At 36.5% G+C, this 27,427-nt stretch overlaps 1 protein-coding gene across 5 annotated transcripts in view; it reads left to right on the top strand.

Annotated features, from left to right (window-relative positions):
- Positions 1 to 331: 331 nt before the first annotated feature.
- Positions 332 to 27,427, top strand: part of LOC111596455 (scoloptoxin SSD976) — a 90,265-nt gene continuing 63,169 nt past the window's right edge. Inside the window, exons 1-3 of one of the 5 annotated variants that reach the window (XM_023310683.1) lie at positions 5,597 to 5,633; positions 6,644 to 6,832; positions 26,174 to 26,273. In XM_023310683.1, the coding sequence (XP_023166451.1) occupies positions 26,225 to 26,273 (49 nt within the window). In that variant the 5' untranslated portion in view covers positions 5,597 to 5,633; positions 6,644 to 6,832; positions 26,174 to 26,224. Of the gene's footprint in view, positions 913 to 981; positions 1,317 to 5,596; positions 5,634 to 5,769; positions 5,873 to 6,643; positions 6,833 to 26,173; positions 26,274 to 27,427 lie in introns of those variants that run through there. The other 4 variants (XM_023310684.1, XM_023310682.2, XR_003944237.1 and 1 more) reach the window with 4 other exon arrangements.

Here is a 27,427-nt window from a genome sequence, read left to right as displayed (position 1 = left end):
CAATGGGACTGGGACTATGGTACCTCCTAACCATGACTAGAGCTGTCTGACTTGTTTACATATATGACATACATATATCAGAAATCCTTACACACTTAACTGCAGTTTTGAATGGTTTCATCCTAAAAAAGTTTCCGATGATGAGCTGTTACATTTACTTGCATAAAACCCGTATGCCCTGTTTTTTTTTTATATTTTAAGGTGTACAGGGTATACATGAATGAGGCATTGCGATCAGGTTTAGGCATCAATTTGAGTTAAGGCTGTCCACATTATATAAAAGTATATTTACGTTTACCCAAAGCTCAGTTGCTAGCTAGTTTTCGTAATGTTAACATTACCTAATAAGTTCATGGTTGTTCTTTTGCACGTTGCTCAGCAGCTAATAATCTACCGTGGAATGTTTCAAGCCGAGCAAATTGTCACACCGCCAGATTATTGTGCATCTTCCCTATGCAACATTTTTAACGGCAGCCACGTGTTGCAATTGCCAAATATTGCCTGTGAAAATAATGGCACATTTGGGGAAATCTGTGGCCCGCTCCCAAAACTGCTTTACATGAGCGCTCGACGTCGTCAGTTTTTATTAGACATGCACAATTTGGTACGCAACAGAATTGCCGGAGGAAACCTTTCTGGATATGAATCCGCTTCAAACATGCCAGTTCTAAGGTGGGATGCAGAGCTAGAGGCGATGGCTGTCTTACATGCCAAACGCTGTCAGTTAGTACATGACGATTGCCGGAATACGCCGAGGTTCAAGATTAGTGGACAAAATATTGGATATTTGTGGATTGGTCGTAAATTTAAGTCCCATTCTCGCCGGATAAAATCCTTTGTAATTAACTGGTTCCGGGAGCATAATGATGCCAATCAGAGTTTTATTGACAGCTATCACCGACACCCAAGTGGGTAAGCTAAAAATTCTTACATCCCACATTAAACTCATATATATATATATATAAACTTACTTATATTCAGAAAAAAGATTGGTCACTTCACTATGTTGGTGGGGGATCGAGTCCATCGTGTAGGTTGCGCAGCTGTAAAATTTTTGGATGCTACTGTAAACAAATTCCAGTTCCTTTTGACTTGTAACTATGATTATGACAATATATATAGCGAGTCCATTTATCAATCGGGACAAGCTGCTTCAAAATGCACCAATGGCACTAGCAAAATGTACCCGGCTTTGTGTGATTGGAAAATTGTCTGCGATAATACCAAAAGTGATGGGAACATTGAAGATGCCAACTTGATGTACAACAAGATACCTGGGCAGTAGTAGGGAAATTAGTTATATTGTATTTCATATTTTTGGGAGCTTAATAAAATATAAATAACAATAAGATGAGATTAGATTAGAGGATTATGTCCAAATCAACTTAGCCGTTTTGAAAACGTACATACCAAGAAATGTACACAAAGTTGAGAAGGTCTTAAAATGCGTATTTCCAGCTCCTAATGCTTAATGATTATAATTGTGGTCCAGGAATAGGTAAAGTATGTGAAAAGATGCTTATACTCTTGGTTTGTGCCATTCATAATTTTTAGCTTTTGGAAATTTGCGAGATAGACACACTCAGGACATAACAAAACAATGTCGTTATTGTAAAAAACATCATATTCATTCACGAAATTAAATTAGTATATTGATTTTGTGCAATGCCAGTGTTGCTGTCTGTCTATAGGTATTGAAGCATATATTGTCAAGAGTTTCCCGATACGCCTAAAAGTATAAGAGTATATTGGTTTTTTGCAATGCCCGTCTTACTGTCCGTCATCATTTCGCCACCATTGAAGATAGAGACTTAAAATATGAAATATATACTCGTGTGTCGGATAAAGTGTTAAAATAAGGAAATAGAAAATCGTATATGTCAAATCGGATAAAAATGTATCTTATACAGGTTTAGAGCTAGAACCCTAAAATTGGGCACTTTAGTTACTATTAGGATTCTCAACACATTAGCTTTACCTAAATATTGTATAAATTTGACTTGTAATTTGGAATATATACTCGTAATTACAACAATTACATTAAAACAGATATGGAGTATCTATCTACATAGACGCTTAAAAGTTCAATTATTGAGTTACTGTAAACCTTTTAATTGATGCACCAAAAAATTTAAACCTCTTTGAATGTGGGATACGGAAAATACCCTGTAGCTTCCATATATATTAGTATAGACTACTTTTAAGGATTGACCAACTATTATATGTCCACGTTTACTGGAGCGTGGCAAATCGGGAAAGACTATATCTTCTACTGTTTGAAACTTACAATGTAACGAGCAAGTGAGAGAGGAAAACACCTTAACATTTACCGAATTCAAAATCTTAGCTGTTTTATTTACTTAAAATATTTGTCTTATATACCTAACATCAGAATCCTAAAACTACTTCCAGCCACTGGAAGGATAATTTCTATCATGCACATATGATTACACAAGTGTCCCATTTTAGTTTCTGTGGGCCGTTGTCTAGGCTCATATTACATTCTTATTAGCCGCTGCGTTGGTCGCTACATCTAACGGATTTTACTTATCATAAGATGACGACTAAGTTACTGTGGACCTCGTATTCTGATATACAAGAAGCCATATCTTGCAAGGGTTTTTAATGAAAGCTTTACGTGAAAGCTTCAAATAGCCTTGACCGTGAATGAGTATTTTACACTTGGAACAAGTTTCGACCGCCAGTATGCGAATGATAGAGGGGATGCATCAGATCGAGATGTCGTTGGTTCGTTTGCTTGGCGATGACAAAGTCATAAATCATTAAAAACATGATTGAAAAGCAGTTATAAAATTATATCTCGTTCGGCTCAAGAGCTAGAGTTTCCAAATTTTGAATTTAGTTTTATGTATATTTTATACAATTGTGATGTTTGTTGGATACCGGCTTAAAATTTCCCCAAATTCTTTAAATTTAAGTTCAGTTGAAAAAAGAGCCAACCAATGAAGGAGCCTGCATTTTTATAGTCCGTTTAGTAAAATAGAAGTTATTAACCGAAACGTTTAGCTAATTTGCAAAAGCAAATGTCAATCAGCTCTAAGCGCACGCATTTTTCTTATACGTGTGGGTACATACCTTCAAATGCGTGTATTCTTTTCTATTCGAAGAATAGAAATTGCGATTAAATTGTGCTTGAATTACCACCTGCTACTTAAGTTGAGATTTGCAACTTATTGCGCAAGCAGTGCAGATGCGGTGTTGGTAGAGACGGTGCTCGTAGACTGCAAATGCACTCCGACAAGACCTATCTTATTTCTTCTTAATGTTGTCAATTGCTTCACAATAAAAACAAATTATATATATATATAGATATATATTTATTTTTCGCGATAGTGCGTGAGATGAGGAGATTTTAATTGAATAGTTGTGAATATATAACTATAGTAGCGTACAGTAACTTAATAGTAAAATGTTTGGGCTAAGGCTAAGGCTAAGGCTATTATATAACATATTTTCAAATTGCCACAACCCGAAATTATAAAATAAATTTTACATATCGATAGAGGGGGTATAAAGTAACTCAATTATCAAATTTGTAAGTTTCTAGCTCTAATGCTTGAGAAGCTTCTAATTCACCACGTCCCCTTGTGACGTAGATATATAAATCTAAAATTTCTACCACTAATATTACCAATAATATAACATCAAATATAACGGGAATATGTACAGAGCATTATATAGTCGAAATCCATTTGCAGCGCCTTGAGGATCTTTACAGTAACTCGGGTTCCATACTTAAGTATTTTAGCTCGATAACTGGAAGTTCTGTCCGAGTATTATATTATGGCAAATATCAAGTCCCTAGCATATAACAGCATATCCGATGAACTAGATTTACTACACATCCAGTACGAGAAGCCAGATATTCTTAACACTGAGAAGCGTACCTATTCAAGGGTATATATTAAAAATTTTATGTTTCTATATTCAATAGCGGTGAAATGGTTTGCGTTTATATTGACAGTAGAATGTACATTGGTTTAAACCAATATACTCTTAATAAAACATTATAAAAATACAAATATTTGAGCAAGTTTTTCTTCAGTAATTTATTTGTCAGCAACATAGCCCATACAAAAAATCGAAAAGGACCATATCATTGTGAGAGGGCCTGCGCGAATCTGTCAGGCAGGATAGTTGTCCCTTTAAGCCCTTTCTGTGCTTCTCTTTGCAGTCGTCAATCGAAACATGAGCCAAAATAAATACAATCCACATAAATGATGGCAATAGAGCCGATAAATATAATAAAAAAAAAAATAGATTAAGAACGATGATATCAACTTGGTTTATGAATTCAAATATTAAAATATGTTTATATTAATATTGTAATATTTTAAAATGTTTTCCTTTTTTACCCTTTTTGTACAAACTGAGGAATGCGTTGCCAAATACTATATATAATGATGCAACTCTGGCATAAGTACGATTGGATAACACTTATAGCCCATTTATTTGAAAAAACATTTTATTTTAGTATAGTTGTCTTATCTGCGTATTAAGCAGTCGACGTTGAAGCATGTCTGTAGAATTTTAATTCGATTCAACTTTCGTTATTGAACAATACATTTTCAGCAACTCTAGTTTTTAACAAGTAAGAAAGTTCTAGTCGGGGTGCCCGACTAGGAAATACCCTGATCCCAATCCTATTTGCGTTTATTAATATTTTCCGTATCGTTTGTATCGAGTATTCATTGTTTGCGCAACGCGCACCAACTCGACCAACACCGCCACTATAATAAGCAATAAAAAATATTTCATCTCCACCGGTCTCGACTAGCTGAATACGAGCGCCGCCTCTATCAACGCAGTCACCGCACTGCTTACTCGGGCAGTTCCAAATTTGAAGTTAAGTAGCAGCTAATAATACACCCATTTAAATGTATGTGTGCACACGCATATGAAAAATGCGTGCGAGTGGTGCTGCTGACATGTGCTTTTGCAAATTGGCCAAACGTTTTGTTTAATAACTTCTGTTCTACTTAATGTATTTGAATGAAATTTTCAGCATATGATCTACATATTCTATTGGCTTGGTAGAGATGTCAACGCCGTCACATAATGGCCCTATTTCCAACTAAACTTAAAATTTAAGAATTTGGGGAAATTTGAAGCCGGTATCCAAAATCCAACAAAAATCAAAATTGCATAAAATATACATAAAACTAAATACAATTTGGAGGCTCTAGCTCTTAATCTTGTTTTTATTCGATAATAATTAAATGTGAATAGTTATCGAATAACTTGACCTGCGCGCGCTATACACGGACCTACAAAAAACTTCAAGTCTTTAGCTCTCATAGATGCTGAGATCCACGCGTTCACACATACGGACAGTTGGACAGACGGACGTACAGACAGACGGCCAAGGCTCAATCGACTCGGCTTGTCGTCTTGATCAAGAATATATATACTTTATGAGGTCTGCCACGCCTCCTTCAGCCTGTTACATACATTTGCACAAAACCATTATACCCTGATTTCCCATTTTCAATGGGATCAGGGTATCAAAATGGCATCCACATACTTTTATCGGCGCCTGCGCGGTAACATCCCAGATGTTTGACCTGAGCAGGCAGTTGCCAAGCCGTGAAAACGGCACCGACCTGACAAAGGTGCATTTCTGTATATGACAATTTTCCATGGGCATGTAGAACACAAGGACAGTCAAGATATGTACGTATTTGCACACAAACACCTATCGTGTACTCTTGGCTACGATTTAGTTTCGCAAAGGATATCGAAAGCCGTGGGTTGTAGCACTCGTCGTGTCACACATATTGTTTTTTTTGTCGGTCTCTCTTCTCGGTGAGTGCTTTTCTGTGCATGAAAAGTGAACCGTGAACAGTGGACGGTAAACCACACATTCTTGTTAACATCCACAGTTGCCTTGTTCCATTTCTGTTATCATCGTTTTAAGTTTTACGTGAGAAGTGGCGCCTCAAATATGACGATTATGCTATTGGCATAGCTGCCCTATTGTCTGATGTTTTTTGCTTTTTGTTTGGAAGTGAACAATAAAATAAGTGAAATGTAAACAATGAGCATGAGCTACAAGCAAAAATTTAAGTGTTTAGCGTATTGTAAATTAAGCAGATGTTGCATTTCTGTAGTTGTCCCACTTATCATATTTATGTGTATGTGCGGTACGAGATACCTAAGTTTTCTTCGCAAATTCTGAATGTGACTGTAGTCTATTGCTGCTGATGATTGCTATTGCAAAAAAAAAAAAAAAAATTAACTTTCAATATATATATATATATATATATTGAAAGTTAACTTCACACATCGTTTTTCGTTTTTGCTTACAAAAAATATTCTATTACGCCCGAACCTTGCAAGAAAGTTTCCAGTCACGGCTCTTCCATTAAGAATTGGAATTTGTACTGCATATACGATGAGCACATATGTATGTACATCTATTTATATATATATATATATATATATATATATATATATATATATATATATATATATATATATATATATGTATATATATAAATATAAATATAATATATATAAATATATATATATATATATATATATATATACATATATATATATATATATACACACATATTTCCGCAATATTTTACGTAATCTTTATGACCTATGTGATGTGTAGATAACAATATACATTGAGATATAACATATAGCGGAAGTTACTAGAGACATTCTATTTGTTTAACAGCATGCGTTGCATATTAAAGTGATCCAAACACAGCAGTTAAAAGTAAAATGTAATATTCAAAAATAAATGAACACTAAAACGCCTGCAGCCCCGTGAATAATAGAAACATCAATATAATATCTGGTAAGTCCCGCAATGCAAATATATAACATTTTAGAAATATTTGGTTATTACTTATTTATGTTAATAAATCATATGATCTATTAAAGGTTCGACCTGTGCATATAATACCAGCCAAGCTACACATTTAAAAATTATTATAAAACAAAATACAATTATGTTATCTGAAAATATAAGATAGTTAGGTGAAATTATTTATATAAAGTTTTAAAGTATTTCACAAAATAAATGTACTTATATTTATAGGACAATTGATTATCCCACTCATTGAAAATAGCGTATTGCTTAAAATACGGACAAAATAAATTGTATAAAAGAAGTAAGAAAACTCTAGTCTGGTCTCAAATCAACACCTTCTTTACAACTTGCATTACAACTTTAACGACTCAGCCACTTCATGTTTGTGGCAAAAAAAAAACAAGAATAAGAGAATTATAGTCTGGGGTACAAGACTAGGTGTGATACCTTTACCAACACTGCCACTGCACCGTTTGTCCAAGGGACTGTAAATCGCAAGTAAAGTAGCAGCTGACAATTCAAACTGAATTAAATCACAATCGCAATACTTAACGGTGTGCTGTGGAGGCGGTGCTCGTTGCCCAAAAGCTCATGGTTCAATGCCAGGTGTTGGCGGTATCTTTTTTGCTTATTTTTTTATACCTTGATCCCATTGAAAATGGAATATCGGTATAATTGTTTTGTGCAAATGTATGTAACAGGCAGAAGGAGGCGTGGCAGACCCCATAGTATATATATTTGTGATCATGACGACAAGCAGAGTCGATTGCGCGCTGTACGTCTATCCGGCTGTTATGTTAAGTCTGAATATGTCGATCTCAGCATCTATTAGAGCTAGAGACTTGAAATTTTTGTAGGTCCGTGTTTATCATGCGCATATCAAGTTTGTTTCAAATATTCGATAAATTTCCCGTTTTATTGTTATCGAATAAAAACATGACCGAAATAGAGTTATTAAATTATTTCTCGTACGGCTTAAGAGCTAGAGCCTCCATATTTTGTATGTGGGCTTATGCTTATTTTCTACAATTTTGATTTTTTTTATGTTTTGGATACCGGCTCCAAATTTCCCCAAATTCTTATATTTAAAGTTTAGTTGGAAATAGGGCCATTATGTGAAGGTGTTTGCATCTCAACCAAGCCAATAGAATATGTATGTAGTCAATAGAATATGTATGCTGAAAATTTCATTAAAATCCATTAATTAATCCATTAAACACAACGTTTGGCCAATTTGCAAAAGCACATGTCAGCAGCGCCCTATACGTGTGTACACATACATTCAAAGGCGTGTATTATTTTCTATTCGAAGAATCGAAATTGCGATTGAATTGTGCTGAATTATTAGCTGCTACTTAACTTCAAATTTGCAACTCTCTCAATTTTCCTTATTGGAGACATCTGCATTGTGTGGAACGATCCAAATTGGTGAACAAACCGGTGTTTTGGATTTTGCGAATACTTCCCTGTCAATTCATTTATTTATTTGTTGATCTCTTTGATAAATGCTTGTTTAAATTTATATCGATGTTTATAAAATAAAATAAAATAAATAAATCCTTGTGCTTGGTTTAAATCGCATTTATTATAGTACTAATGAATATCACGTTTGCGGCACGGAATATCATTGAACTCATATAAGATCTTTTTAAGTTTGTCAGTTTCCATTTAATTTAAATGTTTTTATTTGTCAATTCAATATTGATGATGACAATTTTTGACTCCAGGTGTAAAATTAACATTTTGTTTTTTATAATAAGTTTTGAATAATATTATAAATCAAGTTACACATTTTTAGTTTTCGTATTTTTTTTATAATTTAACTCAATAAATATAATTAAACAGTTGACCATTAAAAAATTTCATTTATTTGAATTAAAGGTTATTAAGTTTTTCACATAAAGTATGCTTTTTTTCAGTGTGTAGAGTCTCTTGACAAACAGTATGAACTTCTAACTGTTGTCTAATTGAGTTTTGTATTCGACTAAAGTTATATTCATGATGTTTATTGATTAACTTGTATCAATAATATATTTAAGCCTTTTATTGTTCATTATGTGTTTGCGTTTTTAATTCCTTGATTAGAGGTGTTCGGATTTTCATCCGGTTATATGACTATTAATTTCATTTCGGTTGTTCCGAACACATTTGGTTAGAGTACTTATATACTGATCAGCAAGTGATTTGCAACGCCCAGAGATAAGTATTTGTTTTTTAAAAAAATTTATTAATTATTGTGATTTCACAGCAAAAACAGGCAGAAGAACGTGTGGAAGTCTTCATTAAATATATATATTCTGGATTGGGACGGTGCTATGAGTCGATTTAGATCTAACCGTCTGTGTGTCCGCCCGTCCATCTGTCCGTAAATATGAAAGATTTTAGAGCATATACGAGCTAGAGACGTGAAATTTTCTTTTTAGGTCTGCATACATAATTATTTTTAATTATAATTTTCCCAGTCTTTAAATTTAAGTTTGGTTGCATATACATATATAGATATGTGAAAGCGTGTGAATTTTCTTCTTTCCATTCGCGTAACTAACTTGAAATTTGAAATGTATTTTCTGTATAGTACTACTATACGTATCTCATTTCCCTCTCATCGATAGAATCGATCATTGTACATTGAAAATTTCATTTAGAAAGTCCATCGAGAATAAAAGCTATTCAACAATAAAGGTCCCATAGTAAAGCCTATAAGCGTTGTGTTGTTTGTAAGCCATGTATAAGAGAACCGTGGAATGAGAGTACTATCAGATCCACGCAGGGCTCAGGCTATTTCCTAGCTGACCACCCCCGACTAGAGATGTATTACTTGTTTCCATTAAACAAACTGCAGCGAGTTTTGACGATAGCAATAAACTTTAGACGATATAGACTTTTGTGGTTTGCCACGGCCACAGCTAAATTGTATGTTGTATTGTTGCAAATACAAATATAATTTTACATTAAAACATTTTATAGCCAGATACGATTTTCTACACCCCTAGTGGAGGTATACGTTATTTTTCAGAGGGTAAGTTACAGTAAGTAATATACCAAATTGTAGCTTTCAAAATGTGAAAGGTACAGTTTTGCCCGATTTGTCACGCCGCCAATGAGCGTAGAGATGTCTATTATATCTTTTTCACACGAATCTATTTTTTTTTATTTAAAGTCTCTACCACTTAAACTAATAGCGTTTCTGACACTCACCTCTGCGTTTTTCCGACTTTTCACGCCCCTAAAAGGCGTCTCGGAATAAAGTAATTTGACAAAATGTCTTCATATTTCATTGAAAGATTTTCAAATGAGAATATTAATATATATATATCTTTTTTTTTGCGTGTTGTAAAAGTCTTATATATATAAAAAATATTTTTTAAAAAAATTTATTATATTTATATTTCTATTTTTTTAAATTAGTATTCTGATTTAAATATAATTGCTTTACGCGTAAATTTAATTGTTAAAAATAGAAAGTACGGAATGAATCTGTGTGTCAGACTAAGTACCCTAAACCCCGTCCGATCTTTGTTTTTAAATATTTTCAATAGCTTATACTTAGCCATTTTTTCAAATCTCTAGCTATTATAGGTTCTGAGACCGATACGTTCATACATACGGAAAAACGGGCAGGGACTCAGGCTAATAATAAATCTAATAATCAATCTAATAATAAATTTAATTCAGCGAAAATTTTTGATCTTTGGACTTTACATTTTATTGTATCGCAAGTACATCCGTTAAAACAAGAATGGAAAATCTTCCTAAGAATATGATTACAGTGTCGTACCCATATATTCAGGAATAGCTTATGCTGGTCCTTATTATATGATATGCTCAAAGAATCGTGGACAAGAAACGTTTAAAGGATACGTAACTTTATTTGTCTGCATGGCAACAAAAAACTATACAATTAGAAGCAATAAGTTACAGGACTAGATGCCTTCTTAGGTGAATTGAGAAGATTTTTAGATTTTTTATATATTTTCGGAGACCGGAGCGTGCAAGTCAAGAGAATGTCAAAATTACTTCAACGTTTTCAAAATCAAAAAGTGTCATTTTATTGCCTGGCAAGTCCTAATTTTGGAGAAATTTTTGAAAGCATGAGTAAAATCGTGAACTATTAAAAAAAAGGGATAGAGGTGCAATTTAGGATTCGAAGAGATGACAACTGTATTATTATGTATTAAAGCGGCGTTGAACTTAAATTTTATGTTGACAACTACTACTGATACTGATACCGACTAGGAAGTGTTAACACATTTAAAAGGGAGAATTAGGAATTGGAAAGCTAGATAGATGAAAACTAATCCACATAAGAGGGAGATTTTTGGAAGCAATAGAAATCAAACAATTAAGAAAGCCCTAGTCAAGTCTCTATCTGCGTTTTTTTTCAATAACTTGTATCGAGTATTAAGAAGTGATTTGAACTAATAAAAAAATTTAATAACTTCTGTTTTATTTAATGGGGTTTATTGAAAATTTCAGTATATGATTAGTATATTCTATTGGCTTGGTAGAAATGAAAACTTCTTTACATAATAGCCCTATTTCCCACTGAACTTAAATTTAAAGAATTTGAAGAAATTTGGAGTAGGTATACAAAATACAACAAAAACTAAAATTGCATAAAATATACATACAACTAAATACAAAGCTTGAGGCTCAAGCTCTTAAGCCGTAAGAGATATATTTTATTTACTGCATTTTGCTCATGTTTTTATTCAATAACACTAAAACGGGAATCGCTATCGAAAAAATCAAAATATGCTCTACACGGACCTACAAAAAAATCATACGGACAGTCGGACGGACAGAAAGGGCTCAATCGACTCGGCTTGTCCTCCTAATCAAGAATATATATACTTTATGGGGTCTGCCACGCCTCCTTCTGCCTGTTACATACATTTGCACTTAACCATTATACCCTGATTTCCAATTTTCAATGAGATCAGGGTATAAAAAACAAAGAAAAAACGAGCGCCGCCTCTACTAACACAGTTACCATACTGCTTGTGTAAGAAGTTGCAAATTTTAACTTAAGTAGCAGCTGATAATGCAATCAAAATTCAATCGTAATTTCGATTCTCCGAAAATAAGAGAATACACGCATTTGCATGTGTGTGTGCAAATTCAGTAAGATGTTAGGATTGTATTAATAGTGATGCTTTATTTCCACGTGATCACGTCGGTCTTGGTTTGCCAAAGGTACCACCGGAAAAGAGAATGACAAATCCTTTCTTTTTGTGAAGTCGGCTGCAAGTAATTTTGTAACTTGCTTCAATTTGGCAGCACCTAGGTTTCATATGCAATTTGAGGTTGGCAACACTTAACTTTGTAATTTGCTTGAAGTTGCCAGCACCTATCTTAGTGAGTGTGCCGAATTTGACCAGCTGCAGTTAAGCATTATTAACTTGCACATGTATAGGAATAATGTGTACGCTTGGCGCTGCTTGCAACGTGCTTTTGCTAATTAGCCAAACGTTTTGCTTAATAATTTCTGTTTTATTTACTGGATATTAATTAAATGTTCAACATATGATGAACATAATTTATTGGAGTAATTGTCAGCTTAGTATAAATGCAAACTAGTTCATATATTGACCCTATATTCAACTGAACTTAAATTTAAAGAATTTGTAGAAATTTGGAGCAGGTATACAAAATATAACAAAAATAAAAATTGTAGAAAATATACATCAAGCTAAACACAAAATGAAAAGCTTTAGCTCTTAAGCCGTGCAAGATATAATATAATATCTGCATGTCGATCATGTTTTTATTCAATAACAATAACAATGGTAACAATTACAAAAGTTATTGATTATTTGAAACAAACCTGACATGCGCATGCTATAAGTTAAAATAATAGATCTCCAGTTTTATTTTTACATGTGATCAGGTTGATCCCAGATTTAAGACTACTTTATTCTTAAGTCGACTATACCCTAGCTAGCTAAAGTTTGAGTTGATGGCGGCAGCGTTGCTGATGACCCTCGCGACTTTATCTGCATTCGGCGACAGGTTGCTGAATTGCGGTAGTTTTGCGCTATTGCAGCGGTTCTTGGAATTGCAGACTGCGGAATTGAAGTATTTTTGTATTGTAGCGGTTCTTGAGCGCAGCGAGAATTGTATAAAAACTTTTTTGTTAACCCTTCCCTCTTTAAATCCGACCCGTACTTTTAAGTACGGGACGTCGTTGATCTCGCAAATGACCGTATTGGAGTGCCGATAGGCGATCCGTTTTCTTCCGGGATAACCTGCAGCGGATGGTCGATTTGGTGTTGTCGATCTGCGACCGTTGATGCCATTGTGAAGCCGAATGAGGTAAGTCCCTCTGATGAGTTCCGTAGTTCCGCGTTGCTAAAGTTGCAGTAAGCCCTAGTACCCTGAACTAGCTTTGGTAACAATTAGTACCGCTTAAATTAACAATTATTTTCTTAAGGCATACGGTAATATTAATAAAGGTTTACAATTGTTCAGGCATAGTATATTTAATAACGTTTTAATTATACCCGAAGCAATTCAATAGAAGCAATAGAGTGTTCTACATATAAATGCGTCATATGCCTAACATATGATAGTGTATACTAAATACGCATATAGTGACATTTGTCCCTACGCATAAACATAGGGCGAGCGCAAAGATAAACAAATGGAATATGATCAGCCACTTAAGTGTGGTCTGACCAGCACCGTGGGAGATGCCGCGTACGCACTTTGCCTAAGGTCTATGCCGCTTGCCTAATGCTTATGCGATATGCATATAAATATATACAAGCTATATATATGAAGAAGGAGAGCATAGTATGTCTCCCGCTTTGAGCTCTACTCAACCGCAGAACTCATTACATAATGTACTTAGACTAAGAGATGAAATACGCATGGCAGATTTGGTGTTTGTGACCACCACTCGCACCCTACCATCTCTGCATAGTATCCAATGCTGAGGGTTGTCTTCTCTCATGAGGACGATTTTTCTGACTTCCATATTTTCCCTCTCTTTTGTCCATTTTGTCTTCTAATGGAGGCTGGGCAGGTAATCCCTAATCACTTGACAAGTCTGTCCATAATCGAACATTGATTTTGGAGATCAGCTGCGTTGACGCAGCTATCAGCCGTGTGAACGTAAGGACTTCGCTGTTGTTTGGGTTGTTGCTGAAAGTGACCATTAGATGGAAAATGAGGACGACCTCTATCTCGACTAGAACAGTAGCCAGTTCGTCCTGTCGCAAGACGGCGCGATCTATTGCCTTGACCGACGGAAGTGCGGCGCCCGCGGTGGCTTAAAAACTAATTCCTAATTGCATCAATCACAAAATTAGTGGCATTCTGACACGGCCACATATACCATTAAAACTGGATAAGCACATTAGAAATGTATCTAAATAATTCAATATGCACAGCTTTCGAAGTAAAGCATAGAAATTCACACCGCTGATCTCAAATGGTCTATTTTCATGTTATCGGTCAGCAGGAAGAATGACCATTATGATAAAACTTTCGGTTTATAGCGAAAACAATGCACGCATTTTCGAACCACTTCACTACACGCATTTTGAACATTGACCATTGTTGACGAAGCAGTTCAATCAGGACGACAAGCGGAGTCGATTGAGTCCTGTTCGTCTGTATGAATCTAGTTATCGATATCCCGTTTTATTGTAGTCGATTAAAAACATGATCGAAATGCAGTTTCTAAATTTTTGCTGTTTTTATTTGCAATCTGTCTTATGTTAGACAATACACCAATTTGTTAACAATAATATTATATAAACGGATGGCTTGAGCTCCAATGAGATCAATCCATATACTTACCTACTTTATATATTTATCTATTTCTGTGGGGCAGGTCTAGGACATGAAATCTTTTATGTCGCCTGTTATTGATTGAGTCATCCAGTAGTCTTAGTTCTAGAGCATTGTCGAATGTGGCTTGCTGGTTGCGCAGCAAGTTGCTCAAAATTGGACCACCATTTTGTGAGAAGAAAGACAGATGTCTGAATAATTTTTAAAATTGTTAAAAGTCATGGGGAAAGCACATTGCGGAAGCTTTTTTTAGAGGCATGCAGGTCGCTCAGATGTTTTAATAAGGTATTAGTAGATGTTTTTCTCTCCATACCATAAGCTGAAAATAGCGTTGTCAGCGGTAGCAGCCCGAGGACGAAGTCGACGAAACGTAGAAAAACGAAAACGTAACTGTGGCTGAATGGTTGAACGCAACATGAGTAGATCATTCAGTGACAACTGAGATGACGACTTGCTAGATGTATCATGATTAAATGATTTGTCTGTCAGTTGGACTCACATGAGCCAAAAGCTAGTATTCCTTCAAAAAGGTAATATACATAGGTCCAGAGCCATAAAACGTCTCTTGGCTATATCTTATGGCAAGTCTAGGTAATTTTCACTCGAATTGAATGGCAAAGGCACTCTGAGCCGACCCAAGGTGTTGTGGACCTCTCGCATAGTTGTTGTTCTGGAGCATACAAATTCGAATTAGTGTACTTGGCTTTTCTTCCAATTCCAAAAATTTGTAAACGTACTAATCTATATACCTCTCGTTCTTCACAACATTTATTAAAGTTGTCGACAGTTTCATTCGTCTCCTCCGACCAGACACAATCCAACCTAAAGGCTGTTTATTGTAGTGTTGGACTGCAGCTAGCTCCCTTTATTGGGTCTTCTCTTAAAACAATGCTCTCATCAACAAGATATGGTCGCTTATATACCGAAATCTGACATGATTTCTGTGTCGTCCGTTCGCGATGCTATAGATGTTTGATGAATAGATGACTGACAGTTAGCAACAACTTATTTCCCTTTTTTTGTCATCTCAGTTTTAGCTGTTTGGCTAGTTTTTCAGTTATAAAGTTTATCTGAGAGCCGGAGTCTCAGAGGACCTTGGCTAACTGATATTATCCTGATTGATCCTTTATCTTCACAATAGCAGTTGACGAAAGAAGTTGATCTGAAGCAATACTAGCATGATTGATAGAGAACTGTGACGAAATGGGCCTAGGAGCTGCCGGTAATACTACTGAGGCTGTTTGAATAGATATAGATCTATGCAGCATGGGGTGATGGGGCTTAGATCAAGCACGACAATGAGTTGATTTGCAAGAAACTACTGAATGTATTCTTCGCAAAAATTAATAAGAGCAGATAGCATTTTGCGAATTTGGAATTCAAGGACTGATGTTGACTTGGCAGAGTTGCAGCCAGTGACGTTTTTTCCACTTCTTTCGGTGTTGTCGTGAATTAATTTACGCATCACATTACATTCAGAAGACGCGTCTTCAGCAGCGAAGTGTTAAGTGTTATGTGATACCGTCAGTTCAAAGCAGTTTCACGACTGTGTGGCAAGACTGTTACAATGGGAGTTTCGTGCAGTCGAGATTTTCTTACTATTTTGAGCGAGTGCCGGGGTCCTCCTTGGATATTACTAAATGAATCAGCATGGCATTAGAAATTTGTTTATGAGATCCTAGGGATAATAGGCACGCAAAGTAGCTAATATTGAATCAATTAGCGACCACAAAGATGATGCTGATGGTTCAGACATGTTGGGCAGTTCAAACAACTTGGAGATGCACACTTCAAGAGCATTCAAAGCCTTGAGGTAATTAGCATCTAATACCTAATTAGCTTTAACAATGGTTGAACTGCTCTATGTTTGATAGCGCTGGATCCTTGTCAACCAAGCTCTCAAAATAACCAATAGAATTTTTATATTCTGAGTAGTCGCCGTAATCTTGAAAACTTTATATATATCGATTTAATATTTCCAATTAACACTCAATTTCGAATTTTCAAAAATTTATTAATGCGGGCTATAGTTTGTCATGGTCTTCAATTCGCTCGGATGATGAGTCGTCCATAGATCGATCCTTTCACCATCAAATCAAATTTCAATCAGAACCCGAACTATAATCTTTGTATAATTCATGAGTGTCAACAGAATTTGCGCAACGGCAAGCCCAGGAATACTATAAAAAATCTAGGTAATGCGTGTGGGATCGCTAATGTCTATATATTATGTTTATACGCCTAGTGAGTGTTAAGCTGTTAAGGAACTAATGAAACAGACACCTGTTATCTATTTACCAAAGGCAACAACCAGACTGTTCCACAACAGTTTGAATAAGTGTGAGCGGCGAAGTGTAATGTACATGCGTGCTTGTACATTCACACTAGCTAGTCCGCGCAAAGTGAGAGTGCGAGTAACGATTATTGTTCAGCAACAACAACGTCCCAGCGCTCGTTTTTCGCAATTGAGAGCGCAAATGTCAAATACACCGACGAATATTACTAATGCACAAACACACTTATTTATATTGTCGAATGATAAAAAGTGCAAAGCGAGGGTGCAAATGACGGTGAGCGGTTAGCAGCAAGAATGTAACAGCGTTCAATCTTCGCAAGCGAGAGCGCATACGAGGAATATGCAGGCAAATATCACGACACTGTACGAGAAGCGCTGGGTACTGCTGCAAATGCGCACTGCATAGATTGCGCAAGCAATTATATCCTTCAATAAAACGACATACGTATGTATGTATTATTAAATATTGAAAAATATTTAAAAAATAAATGAATTGATTTTATATTAGTTTAAACATCACACTAACATCGGTATGAATCTACAGGGTGCCGGAATAGGGTTCTGTTCTACGCTTCTGAATTTGACGTTTTGTTGTCTATTATTCGCGTAATTCGTCCTATAGTCGTGGTTTTCTTACTTCAGGCACTAATGCAATGCTTGCGGCAAAACAGTTGTTTCTTTGGTGCCTAAAAGACGTGATAAATCGCCTCGTAGGCTTCTTACAAGCGTATCTAATGCTTTATCCCTATATGATTTTGTCATAACTACCTCAGTTGGTCTGTCGAGATTTAGACAACTGACCTTATTGCGAATCAAGGAAATCAAGGATATTTCGATAAAATTCTTCAACTGTCTGTTGTCCATTTTGTGTCATGGTGGTAAGGAGTAAGTATCGAGCAATTGCCTCCCAGTTAAGGGACATTTTATAAGAGTCTAATCCCTGGTCTGCATGGTGAGTTATTTTATTACGGATATTTTGTAGAATACTAAAGTATTTTGGTGATCCTTTGATACTAGATACTAGAGTATGGCTCTAAAATACTATTTACGCCCTTTTCCCAGGAGGTAAACTCCGCTGGATCTCCTGAAAATTCTCTCATTCCTTTTACAATGTGTGGCACGCGGTCTAAGTCAGTAGTGTTGCCTCTAGAGCCGGGATCTATGCTATAGGCAGCTGCCTCAGCAAAATCGCTAGCATTGCTGTTAACACTCATGTTGTTTAGTATTGTTGCCAATCTATCATTGATTATTTGGTCTATATAGTTTTATATGGAATTTGTTTCACCCCTTCTATTGTTTTGATGCATCGGCTGTCTACTTGCTGTTCGTTGCTGCTGTCTCTGGTCATTTTCGTCGTTATTGGCGTTGGTTGGCGCTAAAGTTGGTAATTCGCTTGTGTCAACTATATTAAGTACTGCGGGTCGTAATAGATTATTCGGGTTGGCCATGGTTAGTTAAGTTTTTGTTATTACAAGCAAATGTGTTTATGGTTAAATCGTAATATTGAAGAAATGCTTGATAAACAGAAATATCTAAAAAATGTTATAGTGTACAAATTGTAAAGCCAAAATATTTTATTTTATATGATATTGTGAAAATATTAATTGATCGTGTAATTTTGGTTTCAAAATGATAAGATTTATCTTTAGTTTGCTTTGCTTAAGTATTAAGTTATGCAAGGGGAAAATTTAAATCGAGGGTAAAAATTAGTCGGCGAATATTTGATGACTCTCGCGACATTGTCTGCATTCGGGGACAGGTTGCTGAATTACGGTAGTTTCGCGCTATTACAGCGGTTCTTGATCTCAGACAGAATTGCGCGCCAACTTTTTTATTAGGAATTGCAGACTGCGGAATTGAAGTATTTTACGGACTTACATTTTCATAATTTCAAGCTTCTAGTTCTAATAGATGCGTTCATTCATGCAGAGAAATGGACAGGACTCAATCGACTCGGCTTGTCGTCCTAATTAGGAATGTAAATTATATTAGGTTTGTTTTCTCAGTCCAGCGGCGTGAGCTTGTGGCCCGGATTGTGATCTTATGAAGATTATTGAGGCTTGATTGCGCCCCTTTCACTTACTGGCCTTGTCGCCCAGCAAGATAATATCAACATTAAAATGATAAGTTTAACGACAAGTTGCCGGAGGGCAAGTAGCTTTATTGTTAATCCAGAAGTGTTTCGAGACCAAACTTAAATCTAGAAGCCAAAGCGGCTAGAAGCTATTTCATTAAGGAGAACACAATAGCAGTCGGCATGCCGACTAAGCGTAAACGATAACGCTGCTTCTTTAACACAAGCAAGGTATCATGTTACCGACGCTGACCATTGCGGTCAGGTCGTTGACCAGCCACACTCAGTTGTGTCACCACTATGTGTGCAATCGCTGACCCATTCTAACAATAAAGGGTCAAACTGTAACGTGCGAGGGACACTCGTTAATTACTCCCCTTTTGAAACTCGCATTTTTCTATGTCGTTGGATTAGAAAGACGAGTGAACTGAACAAAAAGCTGAGTCCAAGTCCTATAGCGCAAGTGGGATGTTCAGACAATACGGCTTTTAAATCCTTGTGATCCAATACGGTAGGATTTATAATTTTAGACGTGGCAAGTGTAACTGTGAACATAAGATTCTGAATTTCATTCTATTCCTCGCTAATAGCGTTTCATAGAGATTTTGAATGTCTACAAATTCCTTTCATTTTGCGTTTAATATTTTATTTACGGAATCTGTAAGCAGGTCTACTTGCTCCTGCGTTTTCGTATTTCTTACTACCTACCTATTATTTGACTCTCCGTTTTGATTGCGACATCCTTATCATGTAAAAATCTGCGGCATCAGGCGTGCCAGAAAATCCAAGCTTCTGGCAATTCTATGATGTACCCTTAAAACTAACAATAGGGTTCTGGAGTGAGCATGTGAGATTGTTTCGTCTGGACTATTCTAACGGTGATCCGAGCATACGCTGTTGCCAGCAGGGCAATAAGCAAGCTGATAGCCTTGGGGGAAAAGATGATTTGAAATCAATTATAACTATTGAGGGCGATGGAGACAGAAAAACTACTATAGGTTTTCTTTATGGACCACCCTCCTTTTAATGAGAACAGACGTTCCCAGGTATGCTTGAATAACTTTTTCTGAACATAAAGGGGTACGCTTATCTCCTAGTCTTTTGTTTTTTTTTTAACAAAACCCTCTTCCACTACATCACACACCTGGCCTTGTAGGATTGTTTCCATCAAGCTGCTCTTGTTTAGCTTTTACCAGCCAGGTTTTGTACGCTTCGCTCAAGTTCTGCTGAAGAGGCATGTGCTACCTCAATCGGGGTTTTCCCGTATCCAAATGCAGGGAACGATTGCATTCCAAGGCTGCGTATAAGAGTAAATCGACGGTATTATCAATCTTAAGGCACCTGACTATTTCCAGTAGTGTACTGTGAAAACGCTCCACTTGACTATTAAAGGTACTGTGAAGTGGTGAGGCATGCACCACATCTATCTCTTATCTGTTTTTTAGCATTGGGATGATGGTTTCAGAGTTGAATGACGCTTCGTTGGCGCAGTATAAAGCTTTTGTTTTTGGAAAATAGTTGAGATTTGTATTAACGATTGGTATTGCACAGTTGAAAACACGTCGATGTGCAAAATTTCGCCGGAATACGACGGAATTGGGGTTTCACCAAGGATTTTGTTTTTGGATGTCTGTTGTATTTGGCCTGTACTAAACAGGTTTTGTAATTTGCAACTATCTCTTTGGCCAATTTGCTCATTATTCTATGTATCTATCTATCTATGTATGCCTTTGATTTGTCCGAAACTGCAAAGGTTAGACGTTAATGGTCTGTGTAAATGTGAATGCCATGAATTGCCAAAGGCCCAAACTAAGTTGATTACATCGTTGGCCTCTCTGTTTTTTAGTCTTCTGGAAATCATGGTAATGGGTCTGCCATCTTGTGGTAGAAAAATGTTTCTTAGCCTCTCGAAAGTATCTTTCTGCACTTCGTTGACGACATGTACTTGCTTATTTTCGCCTTTAAGTAAATTTGTCAAAGGTGTTGCAATTGTAGCAAAGTCTGTCCTTAGTTCGAACAGAGTTTTTAGCTCAGGGTATTCCTGAATGGCTTTTACCTTTTCAGGAACCAAGGTACTCTACCTTTACAACGAAACCAAGCTACTCTACTCTTAGAAAAATTGAGTTTTTTTCTTTGAGAGTATCATGTTGGCCTCGCATAGGCCCTTTAGAACCCAGTCTATGTGCCTGACGGGAGTTTCTACAATTTGGGATAATATTATGACGTCATCAACGTAAACATAACACGTTTTTCCAATTAGCTCGCGTAAAACGTCATCGATTGTTCTTTAGAAGATGCTTCACGCTTTCTTCAACCCGATTTTATGCTTAGTGTTGTGAAAAATTTGTCTTTACTAAGGTTTGCCAATATCATAGGTATGTTTGGCATTGGGTATTTATCGGCGACAGTCTCATTTGGCTTCTGAAATCTATTTCGTGAGTTTTCTTTTTGTTTCCATTCTCGTCATATGTCTTTCTGTCTACAACCTAGGTTGGATTATTGTACGGGGATTTTGAAGGCCTTTTTATACCATTCTGGAATAAGTCTTTGATTTGGCCTTTCACAAAACTTTGAATAGACTGCAGTATTAAAAGTTAATGCCTCGTTAAAAGTCGAAAACTGATGGTGACCCGTGTCGATAATAAACTTTAGTCTTCTCCAAGCCAACCAAGTCGTTCGATGGGGCTATCATACAGAGCTAAGGGCTATCATGCAGAGACTCACATTCATCGTCTGCACACTGTTCGTGAGCTAACTTATCATATTCACCCTCTTGGGTGAGCTCCTTTTGCAGAGTATTATTCACCCGCTGGCGTCTCTGACTTGTGACCCTTTCGGATGAATTCTGCCTTTTTTTGACTTGTTCGTTTTGGACCCGCTTGTTACTGAACTGCTTTTTATTGTAACCTGTCTGCTTCCTAAACTTTGACACTGAAGTGTCAACGTCGATGGGCTCTGGCGACGTGGCATGGGTTTGGTTCTTCTGTGCACTCAACCCTTTTATAAGGCTGGTGACAAATGCGTGCAAAGCATCTTCTAACTTCCTTGTTCAATGAGGCGGCTCTGTCTACGTCGTATGATGCTACGACCTTGTTGATGGCCATTGTAAGCTTTCTCTGGGGACTCTCATAGAACTTCATTAGCGAATTATTATTTTGCTTAACTGTCTCTAGATCCTGTCTTAGGATCCGTAGAGGTGTTCTATCCACGTATGTGTCGTCTAATCTAGTATCACAGCGTCAAAGTCCAACAGTATCTGATAAGACACCAAAAGCGACTTTGCGGCACTCCTAATTTGGTTTCTCAGTATAACTACTGCCGGATATAGGCATAGCTACCGTCGTACGGCCTGTAAAGAATTGGGGGAAAAGCCAAATTTGAAGACTCCAGCACTAAAGATGTACAAGACATAATTTAATAAGTGAATTTCCATGTTTCTTAATCGGTAAAAATGAAACGGCAATAGCTATCGATTATTTGAAACAAATTTGATAAGAGCGTAATTGAGGTGGATCTATAAAAAAATTTAGTCTCTAGAGATTGACTTATTCATTCATTCGATATCGACGCATTCATACATTCGGATAAACATTGCTCGTCGTCTTCACCAAGAATATATAGCTTTTATATTGTCTGTCACGCCTTCGCCTGTTACATACATTTGGACAAATCCATTATGCCTTGATTTCCCATTTTCAATATGTTAAAACAAACTTCCTGGTCGAATCCCCACACTGTAGCATTTCAAGTAGTTAACAATAGATACATCTGCATTTATTGCGCCACTGCACTTAAGTGCATACACGAGCTACAGTCGCGAGAAATATAATGTTAATGAATTAAAGCCCGACTCAACATTGTAATGGATAATATGAAAGTCGTACCTAAAGCTAAAAATATGAAGGTCATAGATATAGTCTCTATGCAAGGTATCAGAAACATTAACAAGTCATAAAAATCGTTTATTCTTGACCAGTAACCGCGCAGCAGCAACACAAAATCGTTTTGCAATGCTCAAAGTAGATATTGTGAATCGTCAGCAGCTCCAAATATTGACTGACCAGCCAATGGAACAGCCATAACCTCGACCGCCTCCCATTTGGTGCCTAAACATTACATGTGTGTCATTACTTCAGCATGCAAAGTCTTACGTTATTAAATCAAGACAAAACCATATTGGCGTATTAACTTAATTTAGTGATAATTATTGTGTATTCATAGAGAATTACAAAGCTGGGATTAAAGAAAACAAGCCATATAGAGCTGCTTCAAAGGGCTTCACTACAGCACTACTGCCAAAAAGCTCCCAAGTGTGTGAAATGGGCCGGGAAACATGCATCCAAAGGGGAAAGTACTAATCACTTACTTGTGTACATTACGAGTTCCACCACGCTGCCAACTACAAGGGCTACTTAATATACAAGCTACAGGCTCCAGTGCAAAAATGCTATTTAGCTCAAATACCTAATGCGGCATCGAGTAGCTTTGCCGAATTTGGACCCCAGACTTGTACCTGAGCCTACAAGTGGTGTTTCTTATGTGCAGGCCGTATGAGGTGGAAGATCCGTCATTATCCAAGTGCTGTTTCAACAACATCATCAATAGTTTGATGGAACTAATGGCACAGCATGCAAACATGTTTATTGGCCCCATGACCAGCTCTGGAACGCCAATGGCCTCAGTAACAAGACTATCTGTGTTCCTCTCATAAAACCATTGATATCATGTCAATATCAGAAAATTATGAGTGGTCCACTAAAATAAATATTCGGATACGAGCAAACAGTCTTGGTGTCTCATCAGTCTTGTTCACTCATCTTAGATAGAAGTTGCCTTAATTTATTTAGTTTGAATAACACCCTCATTGGTAGTCGCATAGCTTTTGAGGTAGTAACACTACGAATCAACGTGGAAAAGTTATATTTGAAGCGATTCATAACGGACAGAATAGCATATTGGAGATTGGAGTGCCTACTTGTTAGCCACTAAATAGATATAGGACCTCTGCAATATATTTTGTGGTCTAGCTATCGTCTGCCCACCGACAACTTATGATCACAGTTCTTGCGCAGCTTTTCCGCACTGGGAAACGACTACTGCCAGTACGATCAGATTTAGGAGTTTTTAGACGCGAGCTACACTACTCTTTATATCCAGAAATGGAACTAAACATTCCTGAAGATGTGGATTACGGTGTAAACAAACTGCAAGAAGAAATAGTTCACTCTGCGGTCCTGGCAGCTCCACCCTCTCTTTCTTCATACCATATTCCCCTCTCCTTGGAGACCCAAAATAATACACAAAAAAATAGGCAAGAAGGTTTAGATTCGATTACGCTAATGGTAAAGACAGCTACAACGAAGCCACGAGGTAACTTAATGCTGCGCTAGCTCAGGCTCAGAACCACAATGTACTATAACAGGCCAAATCACACATAATTAAAACATTTACATTATGGAGACTTACCAGCAAACTTAAGCAGTAGCTGATCTGCCGAGCCTTCATACGCAACACTTCACCGATGAAGACGAGTCATAAGATGAGGCCTTTGTCCACCATCTTCAAGATCAATTCACGCCGGCGATAATTGCCGATTCTTTAGAAATTGCAGCAACTGAAGATATTGTTGTCTCACCTCTTCCAGTGGATGTCCGGACAACAGGATTTACAAAACAGGTTCTGAAACAGATCAGCCGTCGAAAGGATTCAATAATAGATTATCTTACTGTGAGATACAACGCCATGCTTCTCATTCGGTACTTACAACTTTCTGGAAGCGCTTCGTGATAGGGATGATTCCTAAGAATGGGAAACCGGTGGGCAAAGTTGGGTCGTATAGACCAATTAGCCTTTAGCCAATACTCTCCAGAGCATTCGAAAGAATACTTCTTGGACTTCTTGGAAGAATAATTTAAGCTGCTGCTTCACTTTAGGTATGCTAGCTTCTAAGCAGTGAAGTGGAAATATTGGTTGATGCTTCAAGGTGGCGATTCAACCAGTTCGTTTGCGGTTATAGCTTTTTTTATACACTGATCTCATAGAAAATGGGAAATTAGGTTATAATGGTTCTGTTAAAGTATATAGTTTGATCAGGACGATAAGCCAAGTCGATTGAGCCCCGTCCGTCTGTTCGTCCGTCCGTTTGTTCGTCTGTCTATCTGCCTGTCCGTATAACTCAGCATCTATGAGCTAGAGACTTTGATTTTATTTTTTGAGCTTCCAAATTTGGTATTTTTACTAAGCTGAAAAGGGCTCTAAATGAATATGTAGATAATATGCTGAAATTGTAATTAAAATCCATTAAGTAAAACAGAAGTTATTAAACAAAAAGTTATACCAATTTGCAAAAGCACATGGTACACAAGCATTCAAGTGCGAGTATTGTTTTCTATTCGAAGAATCGAAATTGCGAATGAATAGTGTTTGAATTGTTAGCTGCTACTTTAGTTGAAATTTACAACTTCTTACACAAGTTGTGCGGTGACGGTGTTGGTAGAGGCAGCTCTCGTTGCCGAGAAGGTTCGATGCCAGGTGGAGCCGGGGCGTTATTTGATTTTTGTTTTTGTAATTATTAAGTGACGGTGTTAATAGCGTTGGTGCCCGTTGCTTAAGCAATATAGGTTCGTATCTTTTTAATGGTCCATATAAGATAAGGAAAATATTAAAAAGCGCATATAGGACTAAATATCTCCTAGTCGGGCAACCCGACTACAGATTTCTTAGCTGTTTGTATACCGGCTCCAAATTTTTTCGAATTTTTTTATACTAAAGTTGGGTTCCAAATATAGTCAATATGTGAAAAAGTTTGCTTTTACCAAGCTCACAAATATTCCAATGGAATGTGTAGATGATATGCTGAAAATTCTATTGAAATGCATTAATTAACTCAGAAGATATTAAGGAAAACGGCCAATTGTTAAACAAATGTCCATATTCAGCATTCATGCACGTGTATTCTTACCTATTTTATGACTAGCAACTACAAGTTATTGCCTTTCCATAGAATAAAAGAAACGTAGAATATTTGGAAGATGATTACAGAGATCATGGTATCCTCTAGTCGGGCACTCGGACTACAAACCTATTAATTGTTTTACCTCATATATATGTTTTACTATATTATATATGTTTTTTAATTAGCATTTTCTCTCTTTTCTAGACTTGTACCAACTGCTAAGCTCTGGTTACCACCAACGCACTCGTAACAAAAATGTCGCCAAATTGGCTCCTGTTTCTTGAGATCCTTATTTTATTGACAGGTACGCTTTTGTGATAATGGGAAAAAACTAAAACTCAATGTGGAAGCTGAAAATGTAATAATACATAATTTTAGGCGTATAGGCGTATAATTGGATACATCGAGAACAGGGATGAGGGAAAAACAGGTCAAACTGATTCAGTCTATGTAGTTCAAATGATATTTTGTTTCTGAAAATAAATTGTTAAATTGCTTAAAATCTGACTCAATTAATTCTGTCATACTCACATTTGCTTCAAATATTGCTTCTTAATTATAATAAATCTGTGAAAAGATAATCTGATTATTAACATATATATGATATACGAGTCTTGAATGGAGAATGAAAAACTTTTAATAGACCTTAATTTCTAAGCTTTTTGCCTAACTTGTGTCAAAAGAGTATTGTTGAAGATATGCCTCCATTTTCTGTACTAATGGCAACGCGAACAGCATTTCTTTCGTTCGATCCAAAAACAAAACAAAAGAATTTGTAGTGCCCGGATATAAATACGTTTAGCGCATTCGATTCACACCTTTTGTTCATTGCTGTCGTTAGTTTAGTTTCATAAGGCATCATTGTTTTGGTTGCATTTAATGCTAGTGTGAGTACAAATAACTGTGGTGGTGTTCAGTTGTGTAATGATCTTTATTCGTCTGAGCAAGAGTTCTTATATACGCTCATGCGTATTTCATCTCTTAGCCTAAGTACATTATGTAATGAGTGGAGCTCCAAGCGGGAGACATACTATGCTCTCCCGTTGTGTAGCTTCATATATATAGCTTGTATATACTTATATGCATATGTCATAAACATTAGGCAAGCGGCATAGACCTTAGGCAAAGTGCGTACGCGTCATCTCCCGCGCTGCTGGTCTGACCATAAGTGGCTGATCATATTACACTTGTTTATCTTTGCGCTCGCCCCCTTGTTTATGCGTAGGGACAAATGTCACTATATGCGTATTTAGTATACACTATCATATGTTAGGCATATGACGCATTTATATGTAGAGTACTCTACATTACTTTGGGTCTTATTAATATGTTATTAAAAATACTACAGTATGTTCATGCCTGAACAGCTAGTTTTGCTCAACTTGCTTGATATAGCTTCTCAGTTTAGAATGCTTGACATATTTTTTGTGCTCTTCAATTTATTTTTATTTTAAACTC

Source organism: Drosophila hydei, unplaced genomic scaffold (genome assembly GCF_003285905.1).
Source record: "Drosophila hydei strain 15085-1641.00,03,60 unplaced genomic scaffold, DhydRS2 tig00000383-arrow-arrow-pilon, whole genome shotgun sequence".
Classification (NCBI taxonomy): Eukaryota; Metazoa; Arthropoda; class Insecta; order Diptera; family Drosophilidae; genus Drosophila; species Drosophila hydei.
This window is presented reverse-complemented; position numbering and strand designations above follow the sequence as displayed.